Genomic DNA, 17,377 nt, shown 5'->3' with positions numbered 1-17,377 from the left:
AAGTACCTAACTTGTAGTCACACAGCCTGTAAGTAGCAGAGCTAGTCTTCAAACCCAGGCAGCTGGGACCACATTCTTAACTACTCTGCCCAGTCAAGGGGAGGCTGACTTGGCTGATGCTGAGTGGGGAAGGGTGGAACCCAGGAAGCAGCAGGATGGGACTCAGGGCACTTGTACTACAAGTTTATTAACTCAGTGAACCCACTTTTGCCCCGTCTGAGGGCTGTGGTAGTGGCCAAGCTCACCTTCCTGCCCTTGTATGCAGGATAGCCCAGAGGGAGAAGAGAAGCCAAGGGCTGTGTACGGCTTTATCTTTTTGTACCATTTCTTTTCCTCTGGAGGCTGGTAGGGATTTTGTTGGGTGGAAGGAAATAAAGCCCAAACATTCCCTGACCTGAAACACAGATTGTGAGCACTGTTTTAGCCACATTCAGGCTTCCCCAGTTCAGAAACCAGAGGGCAAGTAGAAGGGCCCCGAACTGATTGTCCAGGGTACTGTGAGGTCACATTTTATACAATTTACTGGTTTCTCTGAACCAAGCAGTTTTGTATCTAAACACAGTAGTAAAGGCACACACTGTGTGTGAAATCTGAAATCACAGGACTCCTACTTACAATCATCCCTTTGGCAAAACTGGCCTTAGTTGATGCCAGTTTGAGTTATTTGTTGTTTTGAGGTGCTGCTCTTGCCTCCTGTGTGATGACCGGGCACAAAGCCACCCTCACAGCACGGAAGTTTCAGGAAGCAGGTCACCGACATCAAAACATCCAAATACCTCAAAAGAGTTATTTGAAACAGGGTCCCAGACAAGGCTGGCTTGTGGGCTCTTTTTATAGCCCGAGCCCATCTCATTTCCTTATGGAAGGAGAGAGGAGTCAGGCTTGTGGACAAGATACATTCTGATGGGTATTTAAAAGAATCCAAGCTAATGAAGATCAAGTTTAGCAAGTGGTTGTTCTTCAGGGCAGTAATCACTGCATCTTACTTCCACTGACGTAAGTTGGCAGGTCTGAGGGCTGAGAAGGTTTGAACAAAGAGCAGAAGGAAGCCTGGCAGCCCGGGAAGAGGGGCTGGGTGAGTTGTTCAGACAATGGCATACCCCAAGGGAAGGATGGTGCCCGGTCACGTCTGGGGCTCCCCTGTGTGGTGGGGTGGAAACACAGGGCTAGGAGGACCGGCCTCACCTTTGGTGGTCTCGCTGTCCCGGATCATGAAGGAGCCCAGCACGTTGCCAGGGGCCAGGAGCTGGCGCTCTGCATCTTTTCGGCTGATGCCCTTGAAGAACCACCTGGAGGGAAAGGAGGGGGCAGTGTGTAAGCCCACGGCGGGCAGTCCTGTCCGACTCTCAGCAATGTCGCCTGGCAGCAGGACTTCAAGGGCCTGCATTCCTCTGGTGTCAGTTTTACTGAAAGATTCTTTGGGGGGAAAGCAATCATTCTTTTGATATTAAAACAGACATTTTACCACAGGTGAATCCAGTTTGCTAAGGCTGAAGCATGCAATTTGGGGAGCTTATTTTTGGCGGGGTGGGGGAGCTTTCTTTAAGAAAAATAATACAGCATTATAAATATTAATACAAAATGTTGCTGGTTATTCCAGTGCCACCCAATGCGAGGCATAAGGTGATAAGCAAAAAGACTGGGTGGAAAAATACAGCAGTCTTAACCAACTGTGGCCAAAAATCTTCCTTTTGCAGATTTCTCTAGAACGTTTGATCAACCTCTTAGGATCTTAGAGGCCCATGTGAGTGAGGGCTGAGCATTGTCACCATCACAGTTCATCTTCCTGTGTAGATACAGAGTTGAATATAACATCAGCATGAATTTCTAAGCTCAAATGTGAGATTTCAAATAATTTTATACTTGGGACCACATCCCTGGACCTTTCTTCATCCTCCTTGACTATTTGGGATCTTTAGATTCCCCAAAAAATCTAAGGAAAACTTTAAGCAGCAGAAACCAAATTTATTCCCTGAGGAGTGGTTCATGCGCTGTGATGGAAAAAGCCCCAGACCAGAGGTCAGCTGACCTTGACCCTGCCACAAACCTATGTGTGACTTGGAGCACATTGCTTTTCTTCTCTGGACTTCTGTTTCCTCTGCTATCAACTGGGGAAACAGGCAGTTACCATTTATCAAGCTCTTGTTATCCACCCAACTCTATGGAATCTTTGCCTTTATTATCCCCATTTTACAGATGAGGAAACTGAGAAACAGAAAGAGCAAGTAACTTGCCTGGCATCACACAGCTAGTAAGTGGTGGAGGCAGAATTCAAAGTCAGGCAGTCTAACTCCAGAGCCAAAGATCTTAAACACCATGCAACACCCCTGCCTTCCTTGCTTTCATTTGGTAAAGTGATTCAAGCCAAGATAAAACGTTCAAGCAATGTTAAAGGGTACACAGGAAGAGCTGTCTCCTGGCAATCCCACCCCTAGGAAGTTATCCCACCGATTTTGCACGGGAAGAAATGACATATACACAAGGAGACTCAAGGCAGCGTGAGACTGGAAACAGCTTAAGTGACCACTGGTGAGGGATGGTAGGGCATCTACATGAGAGACACAGCAACTGTGAAAAGGGGGCACTGTCGGCACTGCCTTGAAGATCTGAACAAAGAGGGTGGAAGAGTACAGTGTAGAAGCTGCCACTTGTGTAAAACAGAGAGAGACAATATTCTTTGCAGCATTGTTCACAATAGCCAAGACACAGAAACAGCCTTGATGTCCATCAATAGATGAATGGATGAAGAAGTTGTGGCACTTACATCCAATGAAACATTGTTGTTACTGTTTAGTCATGAAGTCGTGTCTGACTCTTTTGTGACCTCATAGACTGTAGCCCACCAGACTCCTCTGCCCATGGGATTTCTCAGGCAAGAATACTGGAGTGGGAACTTATTTCCTTCTCCAGGGGATTTTCCCAACCTGGGGGTCAAACCTGTGTCTCCTGCATTACAGGTGGATTCTTTACCGCTGAGCCACCCCAGACATGATAATGGAATATTAGCCATAAAATAGAATAAAATAATGCCATTTGCAGCAACATGGATGAACCTAGAGATTATCATACTAAGTGAAGTAAGTCAGGAAGGGAAAGACAAATATCGAATGATATTCGTTTACGTGTGGAATCTAAAAAAATGATGCAAGTGAACTTACAAAACAAATAGTGTCACAGATGTAGAAAACAAACATGGTTACCAGGGGGAAAGGGGAGAAGAGGGACAAATTGGGAGATTGGGATTGACATATACATACTACTATATATAAAATAGATAACCAATAGGGACCTATAGCACAGGGAACTATATTTAATATTTATAATGACCTCTGTGGGAAAAGAGTCTAAAAAAGAGTGGATTTATCTATATGTATAATGGATTCACTTTCCTGTACAGTTGAAACTAACACAACATTCTAGATCAGCTATACTCTGATATTTTTAAAAATTGGAGGAAGATACATGTAGTTTCTTAATCAAGTATAAAGCATTTGGGAGGACTTACAAGAAACTGGTTGCTTCTGGAAGGGAAGTAGCTGGCTGGGGATGGGGTGGGGGGAAGACTTTTCACTCTTTAGTCTGTCCTTCTGTACCATTTGCATTTTGAAACATTTGAAAATACTGCCTATTTCAAGGCAGATGAGGAAGTAAGGTTCCATCCCACGCTGATTTCCAGGCCCCAGCTGCTCTCTTCAGAGGCAGCCTCTGTGAGCAGTCTCTTGATGGGGACACAAGAGCCCGGGAGTGCAAGACTCATATGGGTATTCAGGTCAGTGGTTCTCAAGGTGGGTCCCTGGACCAGCAGCACCCACCTCACCTGAGAACTTGTTAGAAATGCCAGTTATGAATTGGACAGTCGAGGAGTGGGGCTCAGAAACCAGCATTTTAACTAACCCTCTAGGTGATGCTGACGCACTCAAGGTTGAGAACCAGCCATTAAGTTATCGCCCAAATGATAACCCACCATGTCTGTCCTCTGCGCCTGGCCTTTTCCACTCAGCAGTTATATTGCTTTAAGGAGTAATACCAGCCATGCCTGCTTCAAGGCTGCTGCAAGGTGAGGAATGGTGCAGGAAGTCTCTAAGTGTTCAGAGCCTGGAGCAGGGGGGCAGAGCACCGATGCCCCAGGAGAAAGCCTAGAAGGACAGAGAAGCAGCCACCCCACCCCCTGCAGCATGTAGGGCATGTGCTGGGGGCATTCCAGGACAGAAGGGTCAGGGCTGGGAGTGAGGGCTTCCTCACGGCCACAGAGGAGAGATTTCACAGGGCGAAGAGGTTTTCTGTGCACTAAGAAAGGGGTGACTTTAAGATAGGAAAAGCCCATTTTAACAGGTAAGCATCCCAAACCCTCAACACCATCTAGCCAGAGGGAGGAGGCAAAGGAGATAAAGCCATGGTGACCGTCAGGTTTTGACTTTTTGATTGGCTGATTCTGAAATGAATCTATTGCCGCCTGATAGTGTGGCCATCTTCTTACTTGTCAGGGTCACCCCCCCCCGACACACTGTGAACATCTCCAGGGAAGAAGCCTGCCTGAGTCACCTAGTATTCCTGGAATAGAGCTGGGAGTTCAGTGGATGCTCAAGGGTCTGTGGGATATTTGGGTGGATGGATGGATGGAAGGATGAAGTACAACTGTCTGTTTTCTGAGTCAAGGTAGACACAAACAGCCCGCAGTAAAGAATGAGGGGTTACAGCAATCTCCTTGAGGGTGGAGGATGTCTCATTGGCTCGGTGGCCCCCAACTGGCACAGGGCTCAGTGAGGCGCAGGCACAGGCAGGCTGAACGAATCATGTGAGGGGTGACCAGCTGGGTGTGGGCTGGCTCGCCTCTCAGAGGACCCTCCTTGGCACAACTGTTATACTTCATCCAACAACTATGCATTGAGCACAAACTACATGCCAGCCTGTGTGAAGGGTGCAAGATGCAGCAGAGGACAGACCATGTCCCTACCCTCATGTGCTCCCATTCTAGTGGGGGGAGGCAGACAGTGAACTGGGGACAACCAAAGAAACAAGATTGTTTTCGCTAGTGAGAAGTGTTCAGAAGAAGTAAAGCAGGGAGTCACACAGAGTCACAGCAGGGACCTGCTTGAGACTAAGTGGTCAGGGAAGGCCTCTCTGAGACCCAAAGGATGAGCAGGAGCCAGACAGGCAAAGAGCTCCGGGAAGAGTGTGCCAGGCAGGGGAGACAGTGAACGCAAAGGCCCTGAGGCGGAAGCAAGGCCGGCTCAGCTCATGCTTGCTTCTGCAGGGCAGGGAGATGGAATACTCACTCCTCTGTCTCCAGAGAGTTGACACGGGCGACATAGTTGCTTGGGATGTAGCCCTCTTTCCGGGTGGCCAGAGATCGCGCTCTCCACCACTCCCCAGACCTGGGGGGCAGAAGGGAGCAAAGGGGTCAACCCCTCAGCCGTGGCCTAGAATACCCCCAACAACAGGAGGCGGGTAGGGTAAAGGGCAGGGCCACCACCGTCCCAGCCCCCAGCCTGCACCCCATGATGAAGGCAAATATCTTTACAACAACCCCGGGGCTGGAATCAAGCCCTATCCCTACATTCACAGTCCACAGTCCTAGGTCTTTGGCTTTACTCTCATTCCCTGGACTTGTGGCCTTGACCTTACTAACTATATATTAGGCAGACTGTGCCTGTGGCAGACTCACAGTGGCTTGCTGGCCAAAGGGACTGGGCTCAGGAGTCTGACCAAGCATAAGCAGTCCCAGCACATATTAGACACTACATCTAGTGATGGTGAGGATTATAGGAGATTGGAGGTAGCAAACTCAGAGATCCAGATCTGAATGCAAAGTCACCTCAACAGGGTCTGCTCTGTAGGTAAGCCTGCCACTTAATCATAGGAGTCCAAGGAAGGCTTCCCTAGGAAAGCACTGTCAGCTGTCCATCCTTGCCTGGATGTGCACCATTAGCAAGCACACAAGCCCCTTTACTGTGGCTAAAACCCAGGTTAAAGGAAACCCTTCTTTTTTTATGATCACATTCTCATCAGTCATTTACACTTTAGTATAATATAGCCCATCAGGTTCTCTACTGAAACACAAAAGAGAGCAAAATTGAGTGTTGGAGATAGCTATGTCTTAGGGGGTGTGGGATGGGGACTCACTCCTCCAGGACCACCATCTGGTCCCCCTTTTGGAAACTGAGGTCTTCATGGTGAATGGCATCATAATCATACAGGGCAACCACAATGATATCCTCAGAACCTGTTGGGAAGGGAGACACATGGGATGGTGAGGCTTGATCTGAGCACACCCACAGCCCTGGGTATTTCCCACCCCAACACCTGGCACCCAGCCCTGGACCCCTTGATGTGTCTCTTCATGATACAAGTAAGCATCTTTCCATAGTGCATTCTTGAGTTCAAAGCTAATGGAGTTATGGTCATGCTGTGAAATAGCGCTATAGAAACACAATGGCCTGTACTAAGTACTTTGGGGGCAAATTAGGGGATTTTCAAGGGCGGTTTTGACTGTGTTGGATTTTTGCCTTAGGTTCTCACCAAGCACCTAACCTAATCCTCTACAATCACCAGACTCCACTGCATGTGCCTGCCAGTTACTTACCCTCTGTGGACCCTGGCGGGTTGCCATTGCTACTGTCAGGCCACTGTGGGGAAGAAATGGGAGAAGAGAATGAATCCAACAGTGTGTGTGGAGACATGGAAGGTTTGTGTCAAAAAAGGATATCCCAACCCCATGTGTCATGGGAGGAGGCCCAGAGAGGGCTGGGGAAGTGCCCCAGGTAACACAGCACATTAGGGGCACAGCTAGTACAAAGATGCAGAGCTCTAGGGTTGTAGGCTCTGCCTTAGACTTACTGGGGGACACTGACTTGTCCCTTCCCCTCAACATACAGTGAGGGGGGTTGGTCCAGATCAGAGTTTTCCAAGTCTAAAGAAATCCTAGGTCTACCAGCTGGCCCATGAATAAAGGCTCCACTACAGAAAACCTAAGTGTCCATCCAAAGGGGAATTGGCACCAAATTAAGGGAGCTGCTCTAAGCAGCTCTTATACGAGGGAGGCCACTTCACTCCTGACACAGCGAGACCTCAAAGGTACATTGTTGAGTAAACAAAGCTAGTTCTTCAGAATGGTAAAAATGATACGCTGGTATAAAACACATACCCACACAGCCTAAACAATTTCTGTGGACACATACTGTACAGCTGTGAGTAAATTCATGGAAGGAGGTTTGCAAGGTTCCCTGCTAAACTGACAACCGCTGTTACCTCTGGGCTGGGGTGTGGTATTTCTAGGGAGGAGGGCATTGGTCAGCAGACACTGTAGTTTTAACTGTAATTTGTGATTTTTTATTTTCAAAGAGAATGAATTTGTATGTCACACCCATAAGTAAATGCTAATTTAAAAAAACAGGTTTGGGAAACAGTAAGTATACCCTTTTTAGGGAGATGTATAAAGCCCATTACAAAGATTCATAAAAGCTCTGGGAAGTCCTACAGAAAGGAGTGTGTGGCCCAGTGTTTTGCAAGCTGATTTGACCTGGAAATCCTTTCTCAATTATTACATTACTGCTAAATCAAAGTTCCGCATGAGCAGAGCAATGAATGGCTGATAATAATGTCCCTTAAACTTGATGTTCAGAGAGAACAGGCAAAAACTGGTGGGAGAAAGAAAACCTCTACTTCCCCCTGGGGACAAGTCAGGGGATCTCAGAGAACCTGAGACTCTGGAGCCCTGGCCACAGAAAGGGCCCCAGGGCACGCAAGTTAGGAGAGAAGCTGACCTGGGAGGGACTTAGGGTTTAGGATGTCACCTCAGGACATCACCAGTGTGGGAAGTTCTTGTAAACTCAGGCTGTATTAATGGAGGTCAAGTGTCAGAAGACGGGAGGTGACCATTCCCCTCTTCTCCCGTTTCCAAAATTAGTCCTGTTCTAGGCATCACGCCTGGAGAAGGGCAAGCAAGTGAGACCAGGAGCCCATGTTGTGTGAAAGATGATTTGGAAGGAAAGGGTGGATTGGGATAAGATTTTTGCCTTCCATCTCTACAAGCTCTCATGGAGCAGAGGTAGTGGATGTGTTTGGGGTGGGACTGAGGGGGGCGGTACAGGATCCAGGAGTAAGGGTTATGGGGTAACAGGCCTCCCTTCAACATGAGGGAGAACTTTCTAAGGAGCCCCAGGAAGAAGTGCACCCCTGCCTCTGGAGGCTGTGCTTGCCGGGAAAGCTTCAGATAAGGGGATGGACGGAAGGACCCCAGAGGAGAGAGAACCCCAGCGTTGTGTTTAGAACGACCCAGCTCTGCTGCCTCCCAGCACCATGAGCCCAGGGAGCCTTTTAACTTTGAGCCTCTGTCACCCTGGCTATAAGAAGCATTAACTCCAGCCTCACGGCTTTTGGTGAGAATTAATGATACAGAAACAGCTCACTCCAGTGCCCAGACCATAGGAGATTTTTCAAAGAACAATAATGCTCATTACAACTGTTACTGCTGCTCTTAACAGCAGTAGCCGCACTGTCAGCCCCGTTACTAGCACTATTACTGTAACCTCCACTGTTACTATTGTTACTGCTCTTTGAACCATCACAACTACCATGACTAGTAGGGTGACTTCTGTGGCAACTACCGCCCCCAGGCCCTCACTAATGCCACATGACTACTGCTCCTCTCACTAGCAGTTGGCTCTGCCTCTGTGACTTTGTTCCTACCTCTGGGACACCGGAACATGTGCTGAGTTTGAATCCCTACTAACCATGTAGCCTTCAGCATGTCATTTAATGTCTGCATCTCATCTCTAAAATGGGTATAAAACAACTTGTGGCCCACAAGAGCATTATTGTGAGGATTAAAGGTGTTAATAAGCGTCTTGCACTTAGGATGGTACTCGGCTCATCGTAAGCTCTGTATGTAAGTGTAGCAGAAGTGAGCAGACACCTCTGCTAGGATGACCACTTCTCTCATCGACTCTGTGCTGTAGTTCCTACCTCCATTGCTATTATACTCCCACTAGTATTGTTGTTACTATTATTACTACCATTGTTATTACAGTTATCGCCATGATACTGATGCTGTCATCATTACCGTCATTTCTTCAACTGCTGTTGTGACTCAGCTGCTCGCTCATTACCCTCAGCACTGATTCCTGGTACTGCCCAGGTGGGAAGGCTGGCCATACCCCCTGGGACGTGGTCACCCAGGCTGAGGGGCCAAGGCCTGGGCAGCGGGACAAGAAGCAGTGATGCCCTTGCCCCAGGTGCTCGGTGCTGGCATATCCTGGGGAGTCACGGCGCTGCTGGTGACCGGTCAGCTCCATTTCACCCCAAACTCACCCTGCTCACCCTTGGGAGAACAGGCAACTGTGAGAGCAGCTTGGGGCAGCATGGGGCAGCCCCGGATAGCCGCCGGTGTCCCCTTTCATCCCCTACTCACCCGCTTGCCCGAGGACGTGGGATCCGGCACATACACGGGGTTGTGTGGGTTGGTGTTGGACTCGGTTTTTGAGACCTTGCCTCCATTCCGGAGGAACTTGGACTTCACGCACCCCATCCTGCGGTAGAGAGAAGGGAGATGAGCCCAGCTTGCTCTGATCCCCGCAAGGGGGAGTTCTTTGATGCTGGGCTTGAGACACCCTGTCGCCAGGCTGGCTCCCCTCCCCGTGTCAGACCCCTACCTCACCCTCACCTAATGGAGCTCACTCTGCCCTTGTCATCTCTGGACTTCCCCATATCCACGTCTGCCACGCACCCGCACAGAGCTGACAAGTTGTCAAAGTCATGCTACCAAGGACCCCGGCGACAGGAAGTTTATTGAGAGAATAAATTGTGATGATCATTGAAATTCAACACACTCTGGGGGCAGAAAGCCTGAGCTGATGCTTGGTCCCTCCCCCCGCCCCCACACCAACTGCTCACGTATCACTCCCCCCGCTCCCTAGTCTCAGTTCCTCATCAGCGAAATGGGGATAATAATGCAGCCTATTCTCAGGGTATTGGGAGGATGAGAAAGTACGTGGGTGGGGAAATAGTCTAGAGTCAGGCTCCGAGCCAACAGTAAGACTATACTCTCATATATAATAAGTTAATTTATATTAAATGATAGAGACCAGGTCACATAATGTGGCTCAAACAATCAAGTCACCATCCCCTCATATCACTTTATAATTGCCTTGTAACAGCTTCCTTCTTTCCTCCCTCCCTCCCTCTTTTACTTCCTTCCCTTCTTTCTCTCGTGGATTTATTTGATCATTCATTCATTCATTCATTTACTGGGTAAACATTTACTGAGCACTTTTCTTTCTTTACATTTTTATTTATGTATTTGTTTTGGCTGCACCACATGGCATATGGGATCTTAGTTCCCCAGTTAGGGATTGAACCCATGCCCCCTGCAGTGGAGGCGTGGGATCAAACCCCTGGTCCACCAGGGAATTCCCTACTGAGCAGTTTGCTAAATCATGACTAAGACAAGCAAGTTCACGCCCCTATTGGAGCTCACCCTGGAGATGGATGCGAGACACAGATAAAGAACAGGTAGCAAATAATTAACAGGATAAATTTAGTTAGTGAAACGTGTGAGGATGCTCAAAGAAGATGCTGATAGGGAACAGCCATGCGGGGCCTCTTTAGACAGGGTGGTTGGGGAAGGCCTCTCTCAGGAGGTATTGGACCTGGGGCCTAACTGACACAAAGGAGTCAGTTATGTAACACTCTGAGGGAGCAGTGTTCCCAGCAGGTGAGTGCAAACAGTGAGTGCAAAGGCCCTGAGGCTGGAATGTGCTTGAAGAGAATCAGGCACTGAAAGGAGGCCAGTGTGGCTGGAGATCACAGGCAGGAGGGAGCAGAGAGTATACCACGAGGCTGCCCCATCTTTACAGTGGTGAGGAATTTGGATTGCATTCTAAGGCTGATGAGAAACCAGGAAAAGTTTCATGTAGAAGGATGACAGGAGTCAATCTACACTTTAAATAACCCTGTCAGCTGTTCCGCTGCTCGTTGGAGTACAGCCTTTGGAGAATAGGTCAGAAGTCCAGGCTCGAGATGCTTGATGGTGGCCTGGCCTGGGGTGGTGGCTACTGAGGGGGTAAGGAACAGAAAGGGTCAGGAGACATTTTGGTATCCCTTGGATCATCAACTTAGATATTTTGGAGGTAGAGCTGACGGACTTTGCTGATGGATTTATAAAATTTAAAGACACTTAAAGAAAAAAAAAAAAAAAAATAAAGACACTTAAAGAAAACACATTGATCTGATCAGAGTCAAAACTTCATTGTTAAAGTGGTAGAAACCTTTTATTCTTTTCTCAAAATGTGCCCGTGTTTGCTGAGAAGTCACATAAGGAAGTAATTGTTTTCCTCATCTCTGCACAATTGCAATTTTCTTCTAAAGCAGTTGTACTTATCTTGTTAGAATGAACATGTGTTTGTGGCTTAAGAAAAAAACCCAAATTCCTAGGTTTATGGGAATTATTTACTTATTTTTTTTAAAGATTCTTTTCATTTACAAGGATGTTTTTGTCTGTCCTGGTGGGAGTTGGGAACAGTTTACCACCTTAAGACTTAAGCGGTTTCTGCTTCATTCTCCTTTTTCAAATAAAGTAAGGAACTGATCCAGACTCCTGGAGCGCTGGATCATTAATTTGAAAAGTTATTGCAATTAATCACTGTTTTATAACATACTCATATGAACTGAAAATGAAAACCATTACCTCTCTGGCTTGTGATAAGTATGTATTACAGTTGTGGGAAATAAAACAGCTTATTGTGAGGTTTTGTATGACAGAAAATCATATTCCATTTCATATATTTTGATTAAGTTAACAGTGATCTGGGAAGAGGATGGCTGTGGGAGGTAGGGCATCTCCCTCCACCTCTCTGAGCATGTATTTGGTATTCCTTACATCATCAACTTACATACTCAACGTGGCCACAGGGTCTTGAGGAGTAGGTCTCCTAACACATAAACACATGATCCAGGGTGGTGGTGAGCACAGAGTGAGTTGGAAGTCTGAAGGCATCTGCCACACAGTAAGTTCTACAGAAGTGCTAATCATATCATTTCCATTTACTGGCAGATGTGGCCCTGCCCTGGGGGAACACTGTTTGCAAGTCCTTTGGCCCTCAAGTTTAGAGACATAATACTTGAGAAGTTAATTTCTTAAAATAGGGAATTCCTGTTAGTTCAATTTTTGCACAATGAAGTATTTTTTTTAAGTGGTATATGGGCAAGAGTCAAATTTGCATAAAATGTGATTTCCCCCTAAACCAAGAAAACCACTCCACTGCTTGGCTTGGAGTGGCCTCTGAAATGCTCATTTTCATGACCACTAGACACAGCAATGTAATTTGAGCCATGTATATAATTTAAAATTTTCCATAGCCGTGTTTTTTCAAGGTAAAAAGAAACGAGGGAATTAATTTTAAGATGTATTACTTTTCCCAATATGTCAAAATTATTATTAATGTGATCAACATAAAATGATCAATGAGATACTTTATATTCTTTTTTTTTTTTAATGTTGAGTCTTCATATCTCAGCGTGTTTTTTACATGTACAGCACATCTCAGCTAGGACTTGCCATGGTTCATGTGCTCAAGAGCTGTCTGTGAGGACTTCCCTTGTGGTCCAGGTCCACACTGGCTAAGACACTGTGCTCCCAGTGCACGGCGGCCTGGGTTGGAATCCTGGCCAGGGAACTAGATCCCACATGCCACAGCTGAAGATCCCTGCATGCTACCACTAAGATCCTGCATGCTGCAACTAAGACCCGACCAAATAAATAAATAAATATTAAAAAGAGAGAGCTATCTGTGGCTGAAGCTATCTACTCGGCAGTGCAGATATAGAACATTGCCATCACAGCAGCACCCCAGAGACGGGTCCTGCTCATGTCTGTGTTCCTTGGTGCTCAACTCAGCACCTTGCTGGCACACAGTAGGAGTGTCACATGGTCACATGTCACATGGTCACATGTCACGTGGTCAGTGAGTAAATGTGTGCCCAGAGCCCATGCTTTCTGTAGTCAGTCGAAGATAAAAGCATCTGAACCTGGCTCCTGGCTCCTGCTCCAGCTGGGATGTAAAGACTAGACACACAAAATTACGTTCAAAATTATGTTCCCAAGGAGCTGTGAGGTATTGGCAAAGACAGTCAGAGCCATGCAAAGACTTCTAAAATACTTGTTGAGTGAGAAAAACAACCTGCAAGACATATATAATATCAAGCCATTTTGTGAATCTAATACATATCCAGGTTCTTTCACTAACATATACATGTTACTTTGTTCATAGTAAAAACAACCTGTGTATAATAATTGAGCGGCAGGATAATCAGTTGAATTTTGAAGAGAGGGAGGGATTTCAATAAAGATTTGGGGAAATCCAAGAATGTTTCATAGAAGCACTGTCTTTCAAAGAGAATTTGAGGAGGCTTATGATAATAAACCATGTACAGAGCACTTTAAGACTCAAAAAGGGTTCTGTTGCACCATTTGAAAGGAAAGATGATTGAATCAGAAGCCTGGGGTGCTACTGTTTCTGCCATTGGGAACTAGATTTATCTCTGAGCTTCCTACTAGCCAAGATAAAACGGGAAATTGTACATTGTTAACATAAAACCCGGGAAGCATGGCAATTTACTGACAGAAACAAATTTTTTGAGCACTAAATGCAAAAGAGTATTATTATGTGGCTCCTCTTATAAAGGTTACCAAAGAACACAGGGGACAGTGATTTGACAGCTGAGTCTGCAATATGCTGACAAGTGAAAGTCGCTCACTTTGTCAATATGTTGACAAAATGAAAAAAAAAAAAAGTCCAGTCGTGGACGACTCTTTGTGATCTCATGGACTATATAGTCCATGGAACTCTCCAGGCCAGAATACTGGAGTGGGTAGCCTTTCCCTTCTTCATAGGATCTTCCCAACCCAGGGATGAACCCAGGTCCCCAGCATCGGAGGCAGATTCTTTACCAGCTGAGCCACAAGGGAAACCCCTATATGTTGACAAGTGGTTCCCAAATGGGCTTCCCTGATAGCTCAGTAAAGAATCCACCTGCAATGCAGGAGACCCCAGTTCAATTCCTGGGTCAGGAGGATCTGCTGGAGAAGGGATAGGCCACCCACTCCAGTATTCTTGGGCTTCCCTGGTGGCTCAGATGGTAAAGAATCTGCCTGGAATGTGAGAGACCTGGGTTCGATCCCTGGGTTGGGAAGATCCCCTGGAGAAGGGAAAGGCTACCCACTCCAGTATTCTGGCCTGGAGAATTCCATGGACTATATAGTCCATGGGGCCGCAAAGAGTCAGATAGGACTGAGCAACTTTCACTTTTTCCCAAATAGGTGATGCTGGTGTTTGGCTGGGTTTCAGAACCATGGGATGGGGTGGGGAGAGGCCGAGGGAAGAAGTTTGTATAACCCAGGGCCTCTCTGCAGGGTGGAGACCACAGAGTGGCTCGAAGTGAGTTAGAAATGTAACAGAGTGCCTGGTTACTCGGAGCATGGCCAGCATGGAAACCAGCAGCATCATCCTATTTGAGCTGTTAGAAATGAGGAACCTCAGGCCCCACCTCCCAAATCAGAACGTACATTACGAGGCCCAGGTGATTTGTGTGATCATTCTAGTTGAGAATTGGGCATGATGAATATTTTTTGCTCTTGCTTCCTCAGCATCCAGCCCTCTTCTGATAACCGTGGCTGGATATTCCCTAGGAACCCAGCCTTCAGTGGGGCTTCTGGGGGACTAACCCCTCCCTTGTCTTCAGGGATTGACAACTTGATACAGGACCAGCTCATTAGGAAATTCCATGTCCTCCTGACAACCAACGGTGGTTGGTTCAGTTATAGGTATGTATGTGATCTTATCCGAGGCGGAGTCTGCCCTGGGGTTTTGCTGGGAAAATTAGGGAAAAAGCACTCTCTTTCTATAAGCATTGTTGTAGATGTGGGTGTGAATGTGGACGTAGCTGTTGATATGGGTGTAGGTATAGATGTGGATGTACGTGGCTGTGGATATGAAAATGGATGTAGATGTAGGTATAGATGTGAGTATAGATTCAGGTGTGAATGTAGGAAACTGGAGCTCTTGGGAGCCATTCTGACATCATGAAGGGAGGGACTGCCTTAGAGGGAAGCCATCACAGAGGACAGCAGAGCTGAGCAATGGAGACAAAGTGATTCCTGAAGACATGTTTGAATACCTGGATCTGGCTATGCCCAAAACTTTTCAACCTCAGAATTTTTCTAATTCACAAGCAAGTAAATTCTCAATTTTGCCTAAGCCAGTTTGAGTTGGATTTCTGCCACTTGTACCCAAAGAGTCCTCACTGACTCTTGACTATTCCAGGCAACACTCTGAATTGAATGAACTAGGGTTTCTGGGGATGAAGGCGTAGAATCTGCATTTCAAACAATTCTTTAGGAGTCTTATCACACTGAAATTTGAGACCCACCAATGTAGTGGAGGGAAGGCCAAGCTTGGGGTCTGAATACTTGGCTTTGGATCCCAGTTCTTCCACTGAGTGCTGCGTGACCTTGAGTAAGGCTCTTGCCCTCTCTGAGCCCCATTTCCCCTCCCCCGCCCCTTTATAACAGGAGGCACTTGCTTCTCAGGCTTGGCCTGAGGTCCTATGGGACAGGGATTTGAAAGGCTCTTTGAAATTTCGGAAAACACATGTTTCTTGTCTAATCTGACTCAAGACCAGGCCCTGAGAGCAGCAGTGGCTTGCCTGGCCACACATTAACTTAGAACAGCTGACCCCCAGCAAAGATACTTCCTCAGCTCACTGCCAAACCTCTGGGACCTGAAACCAGCTCCCCGTCCCCTCGGCTTCTGCAGGCACTGCGTGGTAGGGAAACAAGAAAGTTCAGCTTGCTTGGGCTGACTGTTTCCCATGGTCACCATGCTGGCCACAGAGACCTCAGAGACTCCTCCTGAACTCTCAGAACCCTGCCTGAGCATCCTGTGGAGTGGGTGGCAGGTGGTTTCCTAGGAGCTTTTAGGCTCAAGCAGTGGCTTCTGAGGGCTGGGGGCGAGGAGCCCTGGAGTTTAGTCCCACCTCTGCTGCAAACTCGTTGTGTGACCTCAGGCAAGTCCCAGCCTTTCTCTGGGCCTCAGTTTCCCCAAATATGAGATGAGATGTCGGGTGATTAGTTCTCTGAAGGGGACAGCTATAGTTCTTTCTTGGGTAGCATCTGCTCCTCCTCCTTCTGACAATAGCTCCTCAATTTTCTTTGGGAACCACTCCTCTTCCATTCTCAATTCCTGGACTGTAGCAGAGCTGACTTCAACCTCTGACTGTAGGAATGGGTCTGTTATGAAGTCTGGCCAATCAGACTTGCAGTAATAGAAGCAGAGTTGGGCATGTGACTCAGTTCTGGCCAATGCGAATCATCCATTTGGCTGGAAAAGAGGCTTGCTGTTGCAAAGCAGAGCCTAGAAATGAGGAAATTCAGATTCTTCAACCCTTTATGAAGCTGATATGCTTATGGGCTTTCCAATATCCTTCTTTTTCTGCTTGAGCCAGTTTAAGTTGGATTTATGTGCCCTTGAACCTCAAAGAGTCCTGCTGAGAGCAAAGGAAATTCTTACAAAGGATTGCAATTCATACTCAGGTGTAAATGGCTTACAGCAAAGATTGCCTTAATAGGAAGTTTTGAGAGAAGAAAGTAAAGAGGGTACTAGACCCATTAGAGCGGGTGCGGGTGTGTGGAGTATGAAGTTGGTGGCACTGAAGCCATGCCTAGAAAGGGCCTGACATGGATTAGGCTGTTCATATATATGAACCCATCTGTCAGATGGGGAAATGGAGGCCCACAGCAGAGAGATCCCTAGGTGGTCAGTGGCAGGTAGAGCAAGAACCCAGCTCTCCTGCCTCCCATTCTCCACTGGGTCAGCCTCAGAGGCTACAGCAGGGAAAGCAGGAGGGGGTGGAGATGAGCAACCCAAACAGGAAGTTTAGGAAGGCAGACCACCAGGGGCCCAGGGCTCAAGATTGTCCATTTAGAGGAACTTTCCCTTCTCAGAATAGCTCAGTCATGAGGGCAGAGGGAAAAACCTTCCACTGTTGGGGACCAAGTCCCCGAAGAGTTTTCAGGAGCACATAGCTCCCTCTCCTCAGGTTCCTTGATTCTTCTAAATGAACCAGCCAAACCTCCAAGTGACTGCTATCCATAATGGACATTTAGGGGTCACCTCTGACTCTCCATCTCTTCCCTTTTCCAACTGTCAGCTTCTTTCTGATCAAGAGCTCAAAACTTTGATTTTGCAAATACCCAGAAAGGGCGGGTGTCATGCCTTGGTTTACACAACAGCAAGTGACCGAGCAACATAGGAAAGAGGAAGTCAGGTCTTTGGTCATTTGCCCGACTCAGTCAGAAGGTTGGCTCTGAGATGTATGTGTTCCA

At 47.1% G+C, this 17,377-nt stretch overlaps 1 protein-coding gene across 1 annotated transcript in view; it reads right to left on the bottom strand.

Annotated features, from left to right (window-relative positions):
• HCK (HCK proto-oncogene, Src family tyrosine kinase) overlaps positions 1 to 17,377 on the bottom strand; it is a 42,219-nt gene that overhangs the window by 16,309 nt on the left and 8,533 nt on the right. Inside the window, exons 2-6 of the mRNA XM_043883726.1 lie at positions 9,410 to 9,527; positions 6,584 to 6,626; positions 6,124 to 6,223; positions 5,277 to 5,375; positions 1,186 to 1,289 (exon numbers count right to left, since the gene is read on the bottom strand). Of these exons, the coding sequence (XP_043739661.1) occupies positions 1,186 to 1,289; positions 5,277 to 5,375; positions 6,124 to 6,223; positions 6,584 to 6,626; positions 9,410 to 9,526 (463 nt within the window). The 5' untranslated portion in view covers position 9,527. The remainder of the gene's footprint in view (positions 1 to 1,185; positions 1,290 to 5,276; positions 5,376 to 6,123; positions 6,224 to 6,583; positions 6,627 to 9,409; positions 9,528 to 17,377) is intronic.

This window comes from Cervus elaphus, chromosome 23 (genome assembly GCF_910594005.1).
Source record: "Cervus elaphus chromosome 23, mCerEla1.1, whole genome shotgun sequence".
Lineage (NCBI taxonomy): Eukaryota > Metazoa > Chordata > Mammalia > Artiodactyla > Cervidae > Cervus > Cervus elaphus.
This window is presented reverse-complemented; position numbering and strand designations above follow the sequence as displayed.